Source organism: Hippopotamus amphibius, chromosome 1, assembly GCF_030028045.1.
Source record: "Hippopotamus amphibius kiboko isolate mHipAmp2 chromosome 1, mHipAmp2.hap2, whole genome shotgun sequence".
In the NCBI taxonomy this organism is placed as follows: Eukaryota; Metazoa; Chordata; class Mammalia; order Artiodactyla; family Hippopotamidae; genus Hippopotamus; species Hippopotamus amphibius.
In genome coordinates this window covers 119,802,403-119,819,787 of record NC_080186.1, presented here as the reverse complement: position 1 = coordinate 119,819,787, position 17,385 = coordinate 119,802,403, and the positions used below count along the sequence as shown (strand labels likewise).

The window sequence follows — 17,385 nt, the reverse complement described above, 5'->3', positions numbered from 1 at the left end:
GCATAAATGGAGGGTGAGGTTGGAGCCTGGAGAAGGACAGGGGGTACTTCTGCTCTCTCAACTGGGCACAACATGCTGGGGACCTGCTGGCCCTGGCCTTTGTGTCCTAACTCATTTAGAAGGACCTGGTAGCACAGTTTCATCCAGCTCTTCTCAGTCAATCTTCTGCGGGCTGTGCAAGGGAGTCCACCCTGCACCCCAAGGTGTGTGCTCTGCAGCACAGCGCTCTGTCTGCACCAGACCTGTTCCTACCCTAGGGAGTCAGAGGGGCAAGGGTGTGGCAGGAAGGAACAGAAGAGGGGCTGTTAGGAGCTGGGCAGGAGGCTGATGAGTGAATACCTATTACTGGACCACTGTCCCCACTGATACAGGTCCTGAAGGCCTGTGGACTTGGAGTTAAAGAGGTGCTGAGTATAGCATAGGGGGGCTCAGTCCTGTGAGGGATGCTGAAGGGTCTGGGGTGAAGGCCAGACCCGGAGGAGATGCCTGATTGAGTTAGTGATTAAATAAATATGAAGAAATATCCAAAGAAAATACTTGTGCATATGAATAGTGGCTTGAGCTATTCTCTGCTTCCAGTGATAGCCAGGAATGGGAATAAGTACAGCAGGAGGGAGGTAGGCCTGAATGGTGAGAACTTAGTGAATTAGAGAGAAGACTGGGGCTTAGAAGGCAGAGGCCAAGCCAGGCAGATCCTGACTTGCTGGAAGAAGCAGACTGATCACCTTTTTAGAATAAGGCACTTTGCCTGTTCCTGTTCTGTCCTACCCTGATTCCTAGGAAGGACAGAAGGTATCAGATCCCTGGGGCCTGTGTCTGAAGGGGGAGGATGTGCTCTGGAGCGGGCGGCCCTGCAGCGAATATGCCCACTGGTCACAGCTCTGAAGGAAAGTGACTGAGGAAGGCCCATTGAGGCCTCTCAAGGACTGGCCAGGGAAGTGCTGTCTTGGCAGCAGGGACAGCAGAGCTCACGAAAGAATCACTTGCTCCCCACATATTCTAGCCCCCGCAGTTAGTCAGAGCCTTGTGACAAGTACTGACCAAAAAGCATGAGAGGAGATCATGCTAATTCTGGACAGAGGCAGTGGAACCCCCGTGTGATTCTCCTGTCTCCCCTCCCTGCTGTGGGGCTGGGAGCCTGTGAGGATGCTGTGGGTTCCATGGGTGCAGCCACGAGGAGGTAGAGCCTCCACCATGTGTGACAGGACCCCCTCCTCACTCTCTCAGGGGACTTGTGGTGGGGATATAAAGTCCCCTTGTTCTAAGACCTTGAGGTATTGTAACTGGTTGTTACAGAGCACAGCCTAGCCGGTCTTGACTACTACACTTCCTAGAAGGAGCAGGAAGGAGAGCAGCCTTCATATTTGTATTAGATATCTACTGCTGTGTAACCTGTCACCCCAAAACCTGGTGCCTTAAACACCACCAGCTATGGTTTCACAGATTCTTGGGGTCATGGCCAAGGGGTGGTTCAGCTGGGTCCTCTGGCTCAGGGTCTCCCAGACTGAAATCAAGGTCTTGGCTGGGGCTGCATCAGCTCAGGGTCACCTGGAAAGGATTTGCTTCCAAGCTCACTGATGTGATTGCTGATGGAAGGCTGTTCCTGTGGTTGTTGGGCTGAAGACCTCAGTTCTTGCCTGAATGTTGGCCGGAGGCTCCCTCAGTTCCCTGTCATGCAGGCCCCTCCATAGGGCAGCTGACAACTGGGCAGCTGGTTTCCTCAGAGGGAACAAGAAAGAGAGTGAAGGATAGTAGAGAGTGTAAGCAAGAGGGAAGTCAAAATCTCCTATAACTTAGTATCACTGAGTGACATCCATCACGTCTGCTGTGGTCCATTCCTTAGAAGCCCGTCACTAGGTGCAGCCCACACTCCAGGGGAGAGTATTGCATAACGATGTGAACACAAAGAGGGGGGATCTTTGGGAGACACCTTAGAAGCTCCTCCTACAGTTGTACATTTCGTATTGGCAGAAACTCTTCAAGGTGCTTTTGATCTCGTTTAATACTATCATCATCAAGTAGGTAAGGAAATTGCAGGTTAGCAAGTTTAGTCCCTGTTCAAGGTTATGTTCCACTAGAACCAGGACTTGATTCTGAAATTGCTTCAAATTTATTATACGAGTGTGAAGATCTCATCCACACAAAAGAGCCTGAATGTGAGTGGCATGGGAGAATTAAGAAAATTCACACAAGAGTATAGGAAAGCATGGGGTCAGGGGACTCAAGAACAAGCCAGTCAAGAGTCCCGAGCTCTGATTCCCGTAGCGTATTTATTGAGAAAAAGCATTCTAGCATTCTAGATTATAAATCATGATAATGGACATCACAAAGCATATGCTTCATTTAGAGAAAAAAGCTGAACACCTTGTTTTTTATGACTACTGGGGTGATAGTTAATCTTTAACTCGGAGCTGGAGCCTGGAGCCATCGGGCTATATGACTGCTTTATCTCAATCAGTTTTCCTTGAGACTAGTTCTGCTTTCAGAACTGCTCGCAGCCATGTAGCCAGTCATGTGCTCTCAGGATTGTTACTCCAAGTCAATGTCCTCTGTGTCCTGTGTGTTCTCTGTGGTTCTCTACATACGAGGCTGTCTTCCTGGATCAAGGGATTATATTTGCTGGATTTCTTTTAAAAAGGTTTCTGTGAGTCTCACCTTTATTCCTGATGAAATAACATGTTTCCTGTTTCCAAAGTCCTAGGTGTCTGCAGCCCTGGGGCCAAGAGTTCTGGAGCACATGGTTCTGGAGTTCAGAATTTAGTAGTCCATGGTTCTCTGCAGAGGATCCGAGGAGCTTCTGTGCTGTTTCATGTGATCAAGAAGCAAGAAGCTGAGCTGACGGAGGTCGCGTGGGGCTTTGGCCCAGAGTCAAGCTACAGAGTCCTGCTGCAAGTCCGTGCTGGGGTAGATCCTCCAACCTGGGTCAGCCTCCAGGACAAGTACCAGCAGAGGGTCCATGTGCCCAACATGACGACCCTGAAGATTGAGAACCTGACCTCTGAGGACAGTGGACAGTACCGGGCTCGAGCCACCTTAACTGGAGGACTAGAATTTATCCAGATATTCCCCCTCACTGTCTACGGTAAGTGACACCCCCTCACCCCAACCCATGGCTTACCTCCTTCTTTTGTGCTAGGAGTGTCACATGGGCCCTATTTTGTAGGATTTCATTAAGACCCCAACCTTCAGACTTCTTCCCTGATAATAAGGTGTGTATGTCAACCACAAAAGGAGAGTAGAATTGAGGTTCACAATTGGGGAGAAAATCACTTCAGTGCTTTGGGAAAGGAAAATGGAAATTTGAGGAAAACGGGAATTTTTGCAGTAACATTAATTGTTCTTTCTAAAACTGGGTTACTTAATTTCTATATTCGATTGCTATGAGTACCCTAACAAATTACCATAAATGTATCTTAAAACAACTCAACTTTATTATCTGATCATTCTGTAGGTCATAAGTCAAACACAGTTCTCTTAGGGCCAAATCAAGGTGTTGCCGGGCAGTGCCTACCTGGCAGCTCCAGGGAAGAATCCATTTCTTGCCTTTTCCACCTTCACCTGGCTGCCTGCTTTCCTTGGCCTGTATCCCCCTTCCTCCATCTTCAAATCAGCAACAGTGGGTCAAGTTCTTCTCACATTGCAATCCTCTGACCTGTTCTTCTGCTTCCCTCTTCCACTTTTCTTTAAGATGGTAAGAATTTAATTGTTTTGCAGTATGCTTTTGCTATGGGTCTGTGACAAGTAAACCATACTCAGTGTTGTAGTTAACAATGACAGCTACAACAGCAGCATAATAACAATAGCAAATTTTTGCTAAAGAAATTAAGAAGCCCTTGAAAATTTGGAGTTGCCAAAACACATACATATCAAAACAACAGGGAATCTAGAAAGGAAAAGCAAGACACCGAGTGTTCATGCCAATAAACAGTGATGACAGAATCAAGCAATTGAAACACTCATAGGGATGAACCTAATATTACTTTTTTAAAAAACACTTTATTGAGGTATAATTGATGTACAAAGAGCTGTACATATTTAATGTATACAACTTAATGAGTTTGGATGTAACCATACACTCATGAAACCGTCACCATAAACTATACCATAACTGGATTCATTTTTTCCAAAAGTTTACTCCCACCCTCTTTATTTTTTTATTATTATTATTATTGTTGTTGTTGTTTGTGTAACAGCACAAAACGTAAGATCTGCTGTCTACAAAATTGTAAGTATACAATATAGTATTGTTAGCTATAGGCACTATGTCATGCAGTAGAGATCTAGGATTCATTCATATTGTATGAATGTCATACCCTTTGATTAATACCTCAGCTTTCCCCCTCCCTCTAGTCCCTGTCAAAGACCATTCTACTCTGTTTCTATAAGTTTTATAACTTTAGAGTCATCACATAAGTGGTATCATGCAGTATTTGTCCTTCTCTGTCTGGCTTTCTTTATTTAGCATAATGTCCTGCTGGTTCATCCTCATTGTTACAAAAGGCACAATTACTTTTTTTAAGGCTGAATAATATTTTGTTGTATGTATATACCACATATTCTTTATTCATTCATCTGTCAATGAACATTTGGAGTGCTTCCATGTCTTGGCTACTGTAAAAATGTTGCAGTGAACACGGGAGTGCAGATATCTTTTTGGGATCCCTATTTCACTTCCTTTAGCTGTATAAAGAAGTATAATTTCTGAATCATACGGTAGTTTCATTTTTATTTTTCTGAGAAACTCCAAACTATTTTCCTATTGGCTGCACCAGTTCACATTCCCACCAATAGCATACAAGGGTTTCTTTTTCTTCACATCATCATCAACACATCTTCTTTTTTTCTTTTTGATAGCAGTCACTACAACAGGTGTAGGGCGATACTCACTGTGGTTTTGATTTGTATTTTCCTGGTGATTAATGATGTTGAGCATTTTTTCATATACCTGTTGGTCATTTTTATATCTTCTGTTGAAAACTGTCTATTCAGTTCATTAGCTCATTTTTAATAAGATTATTTGGTTTCTTGCTATTAAATTGTATCAGTTCCTTATATATTTTCAGTATTAACTATTTATCAGACATGGTTTGCAGATATTTTCTCTCATTCTGTAGGTTGCCTTTTCACGCTTTGATGTTTCCCTTGCTGTGCAGAAACTTTTTAGTTTGATATAATTTCATTTGTCTGTTTTTGCTTTGTTGCCTATGCTTTTGGTATCCAAAAAATCATTGCCAATGCCATTGTCAGGAATACTTATCCCTTTGTTTTCTTCTAGGAGTTGCACCCTGTCAGGTATTACTTTTAGGTCTTTGATCCATTTTGAGTTGATTTTGTGTATGGTGTAAGGTAAGGGTCCATTTCATTCTTTTGCACGTGCATATCCAGTTTCCACAACACCATCTATTGAAAAGATTCTCATTTCCCCATTGAATATTCCTGGAGCCCTTGTCAAAGATCAGTTGGCCATACATGCATGGATTTATTTCTGGGTTCTTTATTATGTTTCAACACTGTATTTGGACTATGCATGTGTGTTTTTTCCCCATTGTATATAAAGTACCGCTTAAAATTTTTATAAATTACAAAAAAAAAGACCATATATGTATGTTTTTATGTCTGTACCACATTGTTTTGATTTTGTGGCATTGTAATATAGTTTGAAATCAGGAAGTATGATGCCTTCAGTTTTGTACTTGTTCTAAATTGCTTTGGCTCTTTGGGGTCTTTTGCGATTCCATATGAATTTTAGGATTGTTTTCTTTCTATTTTTGCAAAAATTCAGGGTGTATTCATACGACTGCATAGATTATTTTGGATAGTATGAACATTTTAACTAATATGAAGATATTAATTCTTCAAATTTATAAACGTGGGATACCTTTCCATTTAATTTGTGTTTTAAAATTTCTATCATCAATGTCTTATAGTTTTTCGGTGTGCAGATCTTTCATTCCTTGGTTAAGGTTATTCCTAAGTATTTTATTCTTTTTGATTAAAAGGTAAGTGGGATTGTTTTCTTGATTTCCTTTTCAGATACTTCATTGTTAGTGTATAGAAATGCAAGTGATTTTCGTATATTGATTTTGTATCCTGCAGCTTTACTGAATTCACTTATTAGGTCAAAAGGATATTTTGTGGAATCTAGGTTTTTCTACATAAAAGATCATGCCATTTGCAGTAAAAGATAATTTTATTTCTTCCTCTCCAATTAGGAATGTCTTTTATTTCTTTTTTCTTGCTGTGCCTAGAACTTCCAGTGCTAAGTCAAATACAAGTGACAAGAGTAAAAACATTTCCCTTGTTCCTAATTTTAGAGGAAAACTTTCAATCTTTTACCATTGAATATTATGTCAGCTGTGAGCTTTACTGTAAGTTCCTTCTATTCTTATTTTGTTGAGAGTTTTTAATCATGAAAGGCTATTGATTATTTTTTTGCCATATGCTTTCCTGCATCTATTGAATGATCATGTGATTTTTACACTTCATTTTGTTAATGTGGTATATCACATCATTGATTTGCATATGTTGAACCACATTGCATCTTTGGGTTAAATGCCACCTGGTCACAGTGTATGATCCATTAATGTGTTGTTGAATTCAGTTTGCTAGTATTTTGCTGAGGATTTTGCATTTATGTTCATCAGGGGTATTGGCCTATCATTTTTTTCATCATATCTTAATCTGGCTTTGGTATCAGGGTATGCCAACATCATTAAACAAGTTTGATGGTGTTCCTTCTACTTTTTTGGAAGAATTTAAGAAAGATTAGATTAATTCTTCTTTAACTGGTAAGTAGAATTCACTGATCCTGGGCTTTTCTTTATTGAGAGGTTTTTAATTACTGATTAAATCTCCTTATTTATTATTTGTTCAAGCTTTCTAGTTTTTATTTTTTTATATAAATTTGTTTATTTATTTATTTATTTATTGGCTGTGTTGGGTCTTCGTTGCTGTGTGCGGGCTTTCTCTAGTTGCAGCAAGCCAGGGCTACTCTTCGTTGTGGTGCGTGGGCTTCTCATTGTGGTGGCTTCTCTTGTTGTGGAATACAAGCTCTAGGCATGCAGGCTTCAGTAGTTGTAGCACATGGGCTCAATAGTTGTGGCTTGAGGGCTCTAGAGCGCAGGATCAGTAGTCATGGCACACAGGCTTTGTTGCTCCATGGCATGTGGGATCTTCCCAGACCAGGGATCAAACCCGTGTGCCCTGCATTAGCAGGCAGATTCTCAACCACTGCACCACCAGAGAAGCCCCTATTTCTCCTTGATTCAAACTTGGTAGCTGTATGTTTCTAAGAATTTATCAGTTTCTTCTAGATTGTTCAATTTTATGATATATAATTGTTCATAATAGTTTCTTATGATCCCTTTTATTTCTGTAGCATCAGTTATAATATCTCATCTTTTTATTTTCTTTGATTCTTCTTTCTTTTTTTCTTAGTCTTGTTAAGGGTTTATCAATTTTTGTTTACCTTTTCAATAAACAAGCTCAGTTTCAATGAATTTTTTTAGTATCTTTCTAGTCTCTTATTTCATTCATTTCTGCCCTAATCCTTATTGTCTTCTTCTTTACATTAACTTTTGGATTAGTTTGTTCTTTGTTCCCTAGTTGTTTGAAGTGTGAAGTTAGGTTTTTTATTTGAGGTTTTTCTTATTTTTTAATGCAAATGTTTATCACTATAACCTTCTCTCTTAGTACTGCTTTTGCTGTTTTCCATAAGATTTATATTTTTCCTTTTTTTTTCTGACAAGTTATTTTGCTATTTCCCTTGTGATTTCTTCTTTGACCCAATGGTTGTTCTAGAGTATGTTGCTTAATTTCCATGTATTTATGAATTTTTCCATTTTCCTTCATTTATTGATTTCTAATTTCATTCCATTGTATTTGGGAAAGATACTTGATATAATTTCAATCTTAAATTTGTTAAAATTTGTTTTGTGGTCTAACATATGATATATCCTGAAGAATATTCTGTGCACACTTGAGAAGAATGTGTATTCTGCTGCTGTTGAATATAATGTTCTGTTTATCTTTGTTAGGCCCATTTGATCTATATTGCTGTTCGTCTGCTGTTTCCTTCTTGATTTTCTATCTGAATGTTCTACCCATTATTGAAAGCAAGGTATTCAAATCTACTGTCATTGTATTGCTGTCTATTTCTTTCTTCTCTCAACATTTTCCTTATATATTTGGGTGCTCTAATGTGCGTAAATATTTATCACTGTTATATCTTCCTGTTGAATTGACCCTTTTATGATTACGTGATGACATTTGTCTTTAGTGACTGTTTTTTATTTAAAGTCTATTTTGTCTTATGTGTGTATAGACTCCCTGCTCTATTTTGGTTACCATTTGCATGGAATATCTTTTGCCAGCCTCTCACATTTAGCCTATGTGTGCCCTTAAATCTAAAATGAGTCTTTTGTAGACAGCATATAGCTGAATTTTGTTTTATTCATTCAGCCACTCTACGTCTTTTGCTCGGGGAATTTAATCCATTTACATTTTAAATAATTATTGATTGTAAGGCTTACAATTGTCATTTTGTTAATTATTTTCTAAATCTTTTGTAGTTCTTTTGTTCCTTCCTCCCTTACTGTCTTCCTTTGTGATTTGGTGATTTTTCTGTATTGATGTGCCTTAAATTCCTTTCTCTTTTTCTTTTATGTATTTTTTAAAGTGTATTCTTTGTGGTTACTATGAGGCTTACATAAGATATCTTATAGTTATAACAGTCCATTTTAAACAAACAATTTAATTTCAATCACATGCACAAATTCTATACTTTCACTCCTACCCACACTTTATGTTATTATGTCACAATTTACATCTTTTACATTTTATACCCATTAAGATACATTTCTGTTACAGTTACTCTTTTTTTTTTTTTTTTGGAATATAATTGCATTACACTCTTGTACCAGTTTTTGAGGTACACCAATATCAATCATCTGTATTGATACACATATCCCCATATTCCCTCCCTCCCTCAATTCCTTCCCACCCTCCCCGTCCCAGTCCTCTAAGACTATACTTTCAGGGATCATTTCTATAGTTTGTTACAGTTATTCTTAAGACTTTTGTCTTTTAACTTTTATATTAAGGTTAAAAGTAATTTACGCACCACAATTACAGTAATATTATTATTATATTACATGTTGTATTTATCTATATTGCCAATGAGAGTTATACTTTCATATGATTTTCTGTATTTTTAACATCTTTTCATTTCAACATGAAGAATTCCCCTTAGCATTTCTCGTAAGGCAGGTTTAGTGATGAAAAACTCCCTCAGTTTTTGCTTGTCAGGGAATGTCTTTATCTCTTCTTGTTTTTTAAAGGACATTCTTACCAGGTATATTATTCTTGGTTACCAGGGATTCTTTTAAGAACTTTAAGTATATCATTCCACTCTCTCTTGGCCTACAAGGTTTCTGCTGAAAAATCTGATGATACTCTTATGGAGGGCTCCCTTGCATGTAATGAGTAGCTTTTCTCTTGCTGTTTTCAAGTCTATCTCTGTCTTTGAATTTTGAGATTTTAATTATAATATGTCTTGTCTTAGACTTCTTTGATTCTACTTATTTGTATCCTTTGGGTTTCATGAATCTGAATGTCCATTTACTTCCCCAGAATTAGGACTTTTTCAGTCATTATTTCTTTTTTTAAGGTTTTTAAAATAACATTTATTTCTTAAAAGTTAACATGTGCATAATAGGAGACCAAAAAACACCATAAGCAAAAAACAAAGTCATCCATAATCAGAAAAGCAGTTTACCATTTGATGTGTCCTTCTTGGTCTTGTTTGCGTATCTGCAGATCTAAGCATCCATTTTTTTGTAATGAAGATCACACAGTTATGTCTCATGCTTTTTCACACATGAATATTTACCATTTCAAAGTCCCAAAGCTATGAGTATTTTGATAACCAAGAATACACTACACCAACTCAATCTCAAAGGAAAAAATATAATCCCACCTTTCTAGGTGACAAAAATTTCATAGAAGACAAAGATGGCAAGAGGCATCTAAATAAAGATATTGGCAGAGGTACGATTAAAATACTACATTCCCTTAATGTTCAATTAAAAATGAGACGTAAAGCAACAGGTTACACAAAGTATAATGCTTCTAAGAGGATTTATTATCTGATCTAAACTATTAAGGTATTAGCAAGGAGGCATGTTTTCCAATGAATTACTTAACAGTGCATTCCTATAGTATAGCTGAGAGATGCACACACATCAGTGATTACCATCACAATATAAATATGAACACATCCACATACATCTCTCCCTTTAGTCTTCCTTCTGCCCCTCTGCTGCCAACCTAATGAACAAGTCCTGATGTACATTTCTCAGAGACAGTTTAACAATTCCATATCCAAGATGCTGCTTTTTTATCAATTATAACAAAGATATTTACAAATTGGTTAATTCACCAGCTCTACTTTTTATCATACGCTATCACTTCAGAACATCTAAAAAGCCTAGATGTTGCAAAGTTAAGAATGAACCTTGTCCACAACAAACATAGGTATTTTACAAAAATGCACATATAGACCTATGGTTATAACCTAAACTGTCTTCTAGATATGGAGCTATTAGCCAAGAGCCCTTCCCTTCATCTTCCTCTTACCTCTCCTCCAGCATTTCAGTGGCTAAGTACAGGACTACATCTAGTTCCAAGAGGTGGATTAACATAGACACTCCCAGAAGACGCAGCTTTTCCTAAAAACCAACAAAAGGGCATTTATTAAAGGATTATTTTACAATCTCTACTTTTAATATTCTTTGGGCCTTACAACCATTATTTCCTTAAATAAGCTTTCAGCTCTTTTCTCTTTCTTTGTTTAGAACTCCCATAATGTGAATATTGATTTTCTTATGGTATCCCATAGACTTTCTTAACCTTTATCCTTTTTGCTATTCTGACTGAACAATTTCAAATGCTCTCTCTTTTTTTAAAGCTCTTTTTTGGAATAGAATTGCTTTACTCTGTTGTGCCAGTTTTTGCTGTACACCAAAGTGAATCCGCTGTATTTATCCGTATATCTCCATATCCCCTCCCTCCCACCGTTCTCTCAACCCTCCCTATCCCAGCCCTCTAAGGCATCACCCATCATCGCAAATGCTCTCTCTTTGAGTTTGCTAATTCTTTCTTTTGCTTGATCAAGTCTGCTGGTGTCTATTGAATTTCTTACTGAAGTCATTTTATCTTTCAGTTCCAGAATTTCTGTTGGTTCTTCTCGATGTTTTCTGTCTCCAAAGTAAAATTCTTGTTTTGTTCCCATATTGTTTTCCAAATTTTATTTGGTTCTCTTGTGTTCTCTTGTAGCTCACTGAGCTTCTTTAAGATGACAATGCTGAACTCTTTGTTAGGCATTTTGTAGATATCTATTTCTTTGAAGTTAGTTACTGGAGCTTTGTTTTGTTCCTTTGGTGTAGTCATGTTTCCCTGATTCTTCATGGTCCTTGTAGCCTTGCATTGGTGTCTGTGCATTTGAATAAGCAGTCGCCTCCCAGTCTTTAAGGACTAGCTTTGGGAGGAAAAGACATTCACCAGAAACCCCGGCAAGATTTGCAGCTTCAGCCACAGGGGCATGTGAGATGCTGGATGTGAGGGTAGGTGGACTGCTGCCTGCATGGTTGAATTGGCCCCCATCTGTGGGTATGTGTGAGACATGATCTGCAGGGGCAGGTGTCCCAGCTGCTTTGAGCCTCTTCCACTTATCATTGCCCTAAGATACCCACAAACAACCCAGCCATGCTGATTTCCTCACTGTTCCGGGTGCAGCAAGACAGAAACAGGAACCCAGTCAGCGTCCCCAAACTGTGGAGAAGCTGGATCCTCACTTCACTCCCTCTTTCCCCTGTGGGAGAAGTCACAGGCCAGGGGTATCTCTCTCAGCACTGAGTCTTGCTGGCATGGAGTTAAGGTGAGGAGGTAAAGTGAAATTATTCTTCTTACCCTTTCTCTATGGCTGATCTAAGATTTTGTAGTCCACTAGCATGCTGGAACTGGACTCTAGAGCTCTCATAAAGCTATTTCTGTCTGTGTGTAGTGGTTAAATCTCATATCCTGCCATCTTCCTGGCATCATTGTCCTCTTTCACTTTTTAGAATGCTGTGATTACGTTTTGCCTATCCAGATAATCAGAATAATCTCCCTATTGTAAGGTCAACTGATTAGCAGCCTTAATTCTATCTACTGCCTTACTCCCTTTTTTCAAGTAACATAACATATTCACAGGTTCCAAGGATTAAGACATGGACATCTTTTTTTTTTTTTTTTTTTTTTTTTATTATTATTTTATTTTATTTTTTTGGGGGGTACACCAGGTTCAATCAACTGTTTTTATACACATATCCCCATATTCCCTCCCTTCCTTGACGCCCCCCCCTCGATTCCCCCCCACCCTCCCTGCCCCAGTCCTCTAAGGCATCTTCCATCCTCGAGTTGGACTCCCTTTGTTATACAACAACTTCCCACTGACTATTTTACAGTTGGTAGTATATATATGTCTGTACTACTCTCCCGCTTCTTCTCAGTTTCCCCTTCACCCCCCGCCCCCTCCCATACCTCAAGTTCTCCAGTCCATTCCCTGTATCTGCATCCTTATTCTTGTCACTGAGTTCATCAGTACCATTTTTAGATTCCGTATATGTGAGTTAGCATACAATATTTGTCTTTCTCTTTCTGACTTACTTCACTCTGTATGACAGATTGTAGTTCTATCCACCTCATTACATATAGCTCCATCTCATCCCTTTTTATAGCTGAGTAATATTCCACTGTATATATATGCCACATCTTCTGTATCCATTCATTTGTTGATGGGCATTTAGGTTGCTTCCATAAGACATGGACATCTTTGAGATACTATTATTCACAACAATTCAGAAATCCAAGTGTAGTTAGTTCCCCTAAACTCTGTCTTCTCACCCTAAACCAACTCATTACCAGTCTCATTCAAAAAAGACACCATGAATCCAGCTCTTAAAGGCTACATGAGTATAAGACGAAGTTTACACTGCAACACTTATTAAGTAGCCCATTTAATGAATTCTTTCTTTCCCTAAAGTTCCTCTCTGCATAGGGAAATATCTTCTATAGATAAAGTGGCTTTTAGGTCCCCATGTGATTGCTAAGGCCGGCTTGTAAATCTGTCACTTCTCTTCTTGTCTATACCACAAATTCACTGGTATGTTTTAACCACACTTGGAGTTGTCATTCCTAGGTGCTACCATTGCATCTCCCACAAATGTCTGCACTTTTGGAAGCACAGGGCCTTTCTCTGGGCCCCGAGAGCTGTCCAGATACCCTTTCCCTGAGGGCTGCGCTGCCTTAGCCTTCATCTCAACTGGAGACACAAAGCAGGACTAGACCTTCTGTCCCAGGCATCTACCTTTTCTGGGACAAACTCCAAATTTTTAGAAATAGTAGGCCTGAGAAAATGGGATCCAGCTTTTATATTCTTATGGATGATTTTTAAGGCTTGTTCAATAAATAAAATCACTTAAGGCTTAACTCAGTGGCTCTTTTCCTTAATATCTCTTGCTGAATATTTAGCTTTAGAAAATTGTGTTTTATATCTAAAATGCATCCACTTTCCCTGTAAGGCTTCCTTATAAGCCTGGGCCTCAATGAGATGATAGATGTTAAACTATGACATGTAATGTTCTCCACATATATGAAACTCTGTTCTTTTTTGCCTCCTACCTCAGAGCCTGTGCCTCTTCCTAAGATCCTGGTTGGGTCACCATCTATCACACCAGGCTGGTGCAATGCCACCCTGGAGTGCCATGTTACAGGGACCAGAGAGGACCTGAATGTCACCTGGGTGAGCAAGGGCCTCCCCAGGGAGCTGGAGTGGAGAGGGACACCAGGACCAGCCCCCAACTCCTGGACTCTGACTGTGAACCTGTCCCTGAGCCAGCTCAATGCCAGCCTCACCTGTGTGCTCAGCAACCAGGGGGACCAGAAAACTGCCACCTTAGACCTTGGGGAAGCCTGTACCCATGGTGAGTGCACCTGCCAGAGGGGAGGGGCACTCTCAGAGCTCAGGTGCACGGGGGTGAGGGTTCTGGGCTTTTTCTCCCCACCATTTTATTAGCACTGCCTTCCATCTGATCACTTCATACAGGAGTCTGAAGTGATCAGACCTTGAGGAAGTCTGTACCCATGGTGAGTGCAACCTGAGAGAGATGAGGGATACTTTCAGAACTCAGATAGCACTGGGGCCTGAGGATTCAGAGCTTTTCTTCCTGCCCTTTTAATAGCACTATCTTCCACCTAGTCCCTCCATACAAGAGTCTGGGATGTATATCCAACTTAGTTTTGCTTTTGAATGTTTCTCACATCCATATCCTACCCAAAACCCCTTGCCCTTGCTAATCCAAGTAGTAACATTCCAACACCTCTCTACACTTCCATGCAACATCCATTGTGCATTCAGCATGGTCTTTAGGAAAGTAATCATACTGTGTTATTTGTGCCTTTTCTTCAAGTCTGACCTCCACAACCTCCTGTGGGATTTGGGGCTCAGATGCTCTTCTGCCCACACATCTAGTCTCACTTACACAGTCAACATTGAGTTGCTTGCTTGTACTTCCCAGAACGTGCCCTGCTATTATAAGCTTTTGTGCCTCTGGACATGCTGTTTCCTCTACCATCAGCCCTTCTTCACCTGGTGTCTTTGACTTCCTGTCTTGTCTTTATGGGAGGATTCTCCTCAGTCACTGCAGATTCATGGGCATGTGAACATGCATTCACACACGGCCCTGCCCTAAGAAGGGTCCCATGATTAGTTTAAAATCTGTTGTAGCTGTCTTGAAATTTTAATGATTTTTTAACAAAGGGTCTGCCTTTTCATTTTGCACAGAGCCCTGCAATGATGTAGCAATTGTGCTCTCAGGCATCACCTCCTTTAAGCTGTTTGTGGCCACTTCACACTGAGTGGTAATGATCTGTCTTTGGATTTGTCTCCTCCATAGACAGGAACACCTTGAAGGCAGAGGCCACGTTTTGTTCTCCTTTGAATCCCTGTGTCAAGCACAGTTCCGGCCAAAGTTTGCATAATCAATGTTTCACTGAATGAATAAATGCCTTAGCCTGCGGGAAGCCTACCCTCTTTAAACCATCCTCCATGAATTGGTGGTGGGATCTGAAATGTCAGCATCACTTAAAACATCTGTAACTTGGCCTCCTCTGGGTATCAGATAAATTTCAGTTTTCGGCATGACCCTCAAGTCCTCAATGATTCTCCTTGCCCACGTCTACTCCCTGCCCTTTCCTCCTGCCTGCTCCAGTAGGGTGCTGGCAACTCCCAGGGGCTTCTTCAGCTTCTGAACCAGGACCCTTAGACCTCTCCACCTGCTCTATCCCCCCTTGGAAATGGGTATCTAAGGTTCTGTCTTTCCTTAACTTTCTTTATTTTCTCTATGTGAGGGAAACAGATTCATATGGACAGGCTGACCTCCTGCGAAGCATCCTATGGTCTGTCGTGGCTGGGCTGGTGATCCTCGGAGGTGGACTGTACCTTTGGAAGACATGTGGGAAGAAGAAGATGGAAATGGGAAGAGGCAGGTTGCACTTCACCTTCCTGCCCCAGATACCTCTCTTTCCTCACTGGACTCTTGACACTCTTTCTCTTGCATTTTGTTACCTGGGAATGCCCCTGCAGAGGGGATAGTGGGTGTGGCCATGGTCTGAGTCTATAGCAGAGGGGGAGGGTACAGATTTCCAAAGTCTAAATTCAAGCTCCACTCTGCCCTTCACTTAGGTGCAAGATCACAGGAGGACCAAAAGGATGATGTTGATAGCATCCAGTATGCAGACTTGAGCCAGCAGGAATCTCAAGAGGGCACATATACGGTGAGAGCTGGGCACTGTGCTCTGCCAGGTCTGTCACTGCCCAGGCCTGGGTTTGTCAAACCTAGTCACTGCTGTTTCTGTCCCTACTGCTTCTTTAACACTTTCCAGACAATCAACAGTATTAACTAAGAAAATTTATATCTGACACTAATGTAGTGCTGGGCACTTAGGAGGACTTCATAAGCATTGCATGTCAGCAGCATTGGGTCTATGCTGGTCCTTCCAGGGCTCCTCTATCCCTCAGCTGTTTCATGAACACTTTGTCTTTCATTCCCAGAGTATCAATGAGCAGCATCTGGAAGAAAAGGGGCCTCTCACCACTATCTACAGTGAGGTCTGTAAGCCAGTCATGCCATGAGGATAATTTAATTGGAGGAACAGAAGAATCGGCACTCCGAGGACACCTCCACTAGGAGCTTGATCCCTGCAGACACCTGCTTCTTCCAGCTCTGGTCCAGTCCCAGCTGCCTTTGGTCTGCTTTACTCTGATCCTCATGGCCGCAGTTCCCTGGGCACACGTGGTCCTGTCACTTTCTCTGGCACCTCTCCAAGCTGCCCTCCCTCTCAGGACCCTCCCAGTTGCACGATGAGCACCCGTCCTCTGCCGTTGACTCACCTCCTGACCCCTCCCTTCCTGACGCTTCCTAAAGGGGACCTTCCTGACTGTATTAATCCCCACAGCCTCTGCTGTGTGCCTGCTGTGTGTTTTTCCGAGAACACGAGCCCAGGCATGGGGACTGTGTGGAGGTGTTCCATGCCACAGAGTAGAAAATGAAGACCTTGGTGCTGAGTTGGGGGTCCATGGAGGCAGCATGGGGAGGTGGGAGCCCACAAAGGACTGGCACAAGGCTTCTTTTTCACTTTATGTAGGGCAAAGAGTGTGTGTCAGGCCATGTGCTTCTATTGGGAAGAATGTCTAGTGTATGTTATACACCTTCTTCCGGGCTACCTGTGTTAACCTGGACTTTGGCCTCAGCCTTGGCCCATGGGCCCCAAACCCACCTTCCTGTAAAGTGAGAAGAGGAATTTGTACTATTTCAGGCCCTTACAGGCCTTCTGTTTCTCAGAGAATAACCCCAGAACCTCAAAATCAGGAGCTGCCTTCTTAGAAAAACAGCTTCAACCCTTCCCTCTCTGGGTTAGGGGTATTTGGTCATGATAATGGACGTGCAGTATCCTCCCACCCCCCCCCCCTTGATGAGGGAGGAAGAGTGAAGTTTGTGGGAAGGTCTGAACCAGCCCTCTCCAGGCTCTTCTATTGTCCTTCTGTCTCCACCAGCCCTGCTGGCCTCAGCCCCTAGGTCAGCCTCCTCTTTGCTCACTCACATTCCTCTGCCTGGAATGACAGTTCCCTTTCCCTGCTCCTTGCTCCCACCACTGCCTGTTGGAATCCTACCAACCTGCCCAAAACCCTCTTCCAAACTACATGTTCCATGGAGTCCATCTGGTTCCCAAAGGCTTGTAAATGGTCTCTCCTATATCTAATCTTTTCAAACACCTTGGATATAACTG

General features: G+C 41.2%; 1 protein-coding gene across 1 annotated transcript; it reads left to right on the top strand.

Annotated features, from left to right (window-relative positions):
• The first annotated feature begins 2,967 nt into the window (after window positions 1–2,967).
• LOC130837092 (SLAM family member 8-like) lies at window positions 2,968–17,061 on the top strand. The gene is made up of 5 exons (XM_057709917.1): window positions 2,968–3,082; window positions 13,725–14,021; window positions 15,456–15,581; window positions 15,782–15,873; window positions 16,151–17,061. The coding sequence occupies exons 1-5, from the start codon at window positions 2,968–2,970 to the stop codon at window positions 16,229–16,231; spliced, it is 711 nt and encodes a 236-aa protein (XP_057565900.1). The 3' UTR covers window positions 16,232–17,061.
• The last annotated feature ends 324 nt before the right edge of the window (window positions 17,062–17,385 follow it).

Bases quoted from the DNA above. Each gene is read 5' to 3' on its own strand.
- LOC130837092 (XM_057709917.1), top strand. From the start codon at position 2,968: ATGACGACCCTGAAGATTGAGAACCTGACCTCTGAGGACAGTGGACAG. The intron at 3,083-13,724 runs GTAAGTGACACC...CTCCTACCTCAG, and splicing joins ATTCCCCCTCACTGTCTACG to AGCCTGTGCCTCTTCCTAAG. The intron at 15,582-15,781 runs GCAGGTTGCACT...CCCTTCACTTAG, and splicing joins GAAGATGGAAATGGGAAGAG to GTGCAAGATCACAGGAGGAC.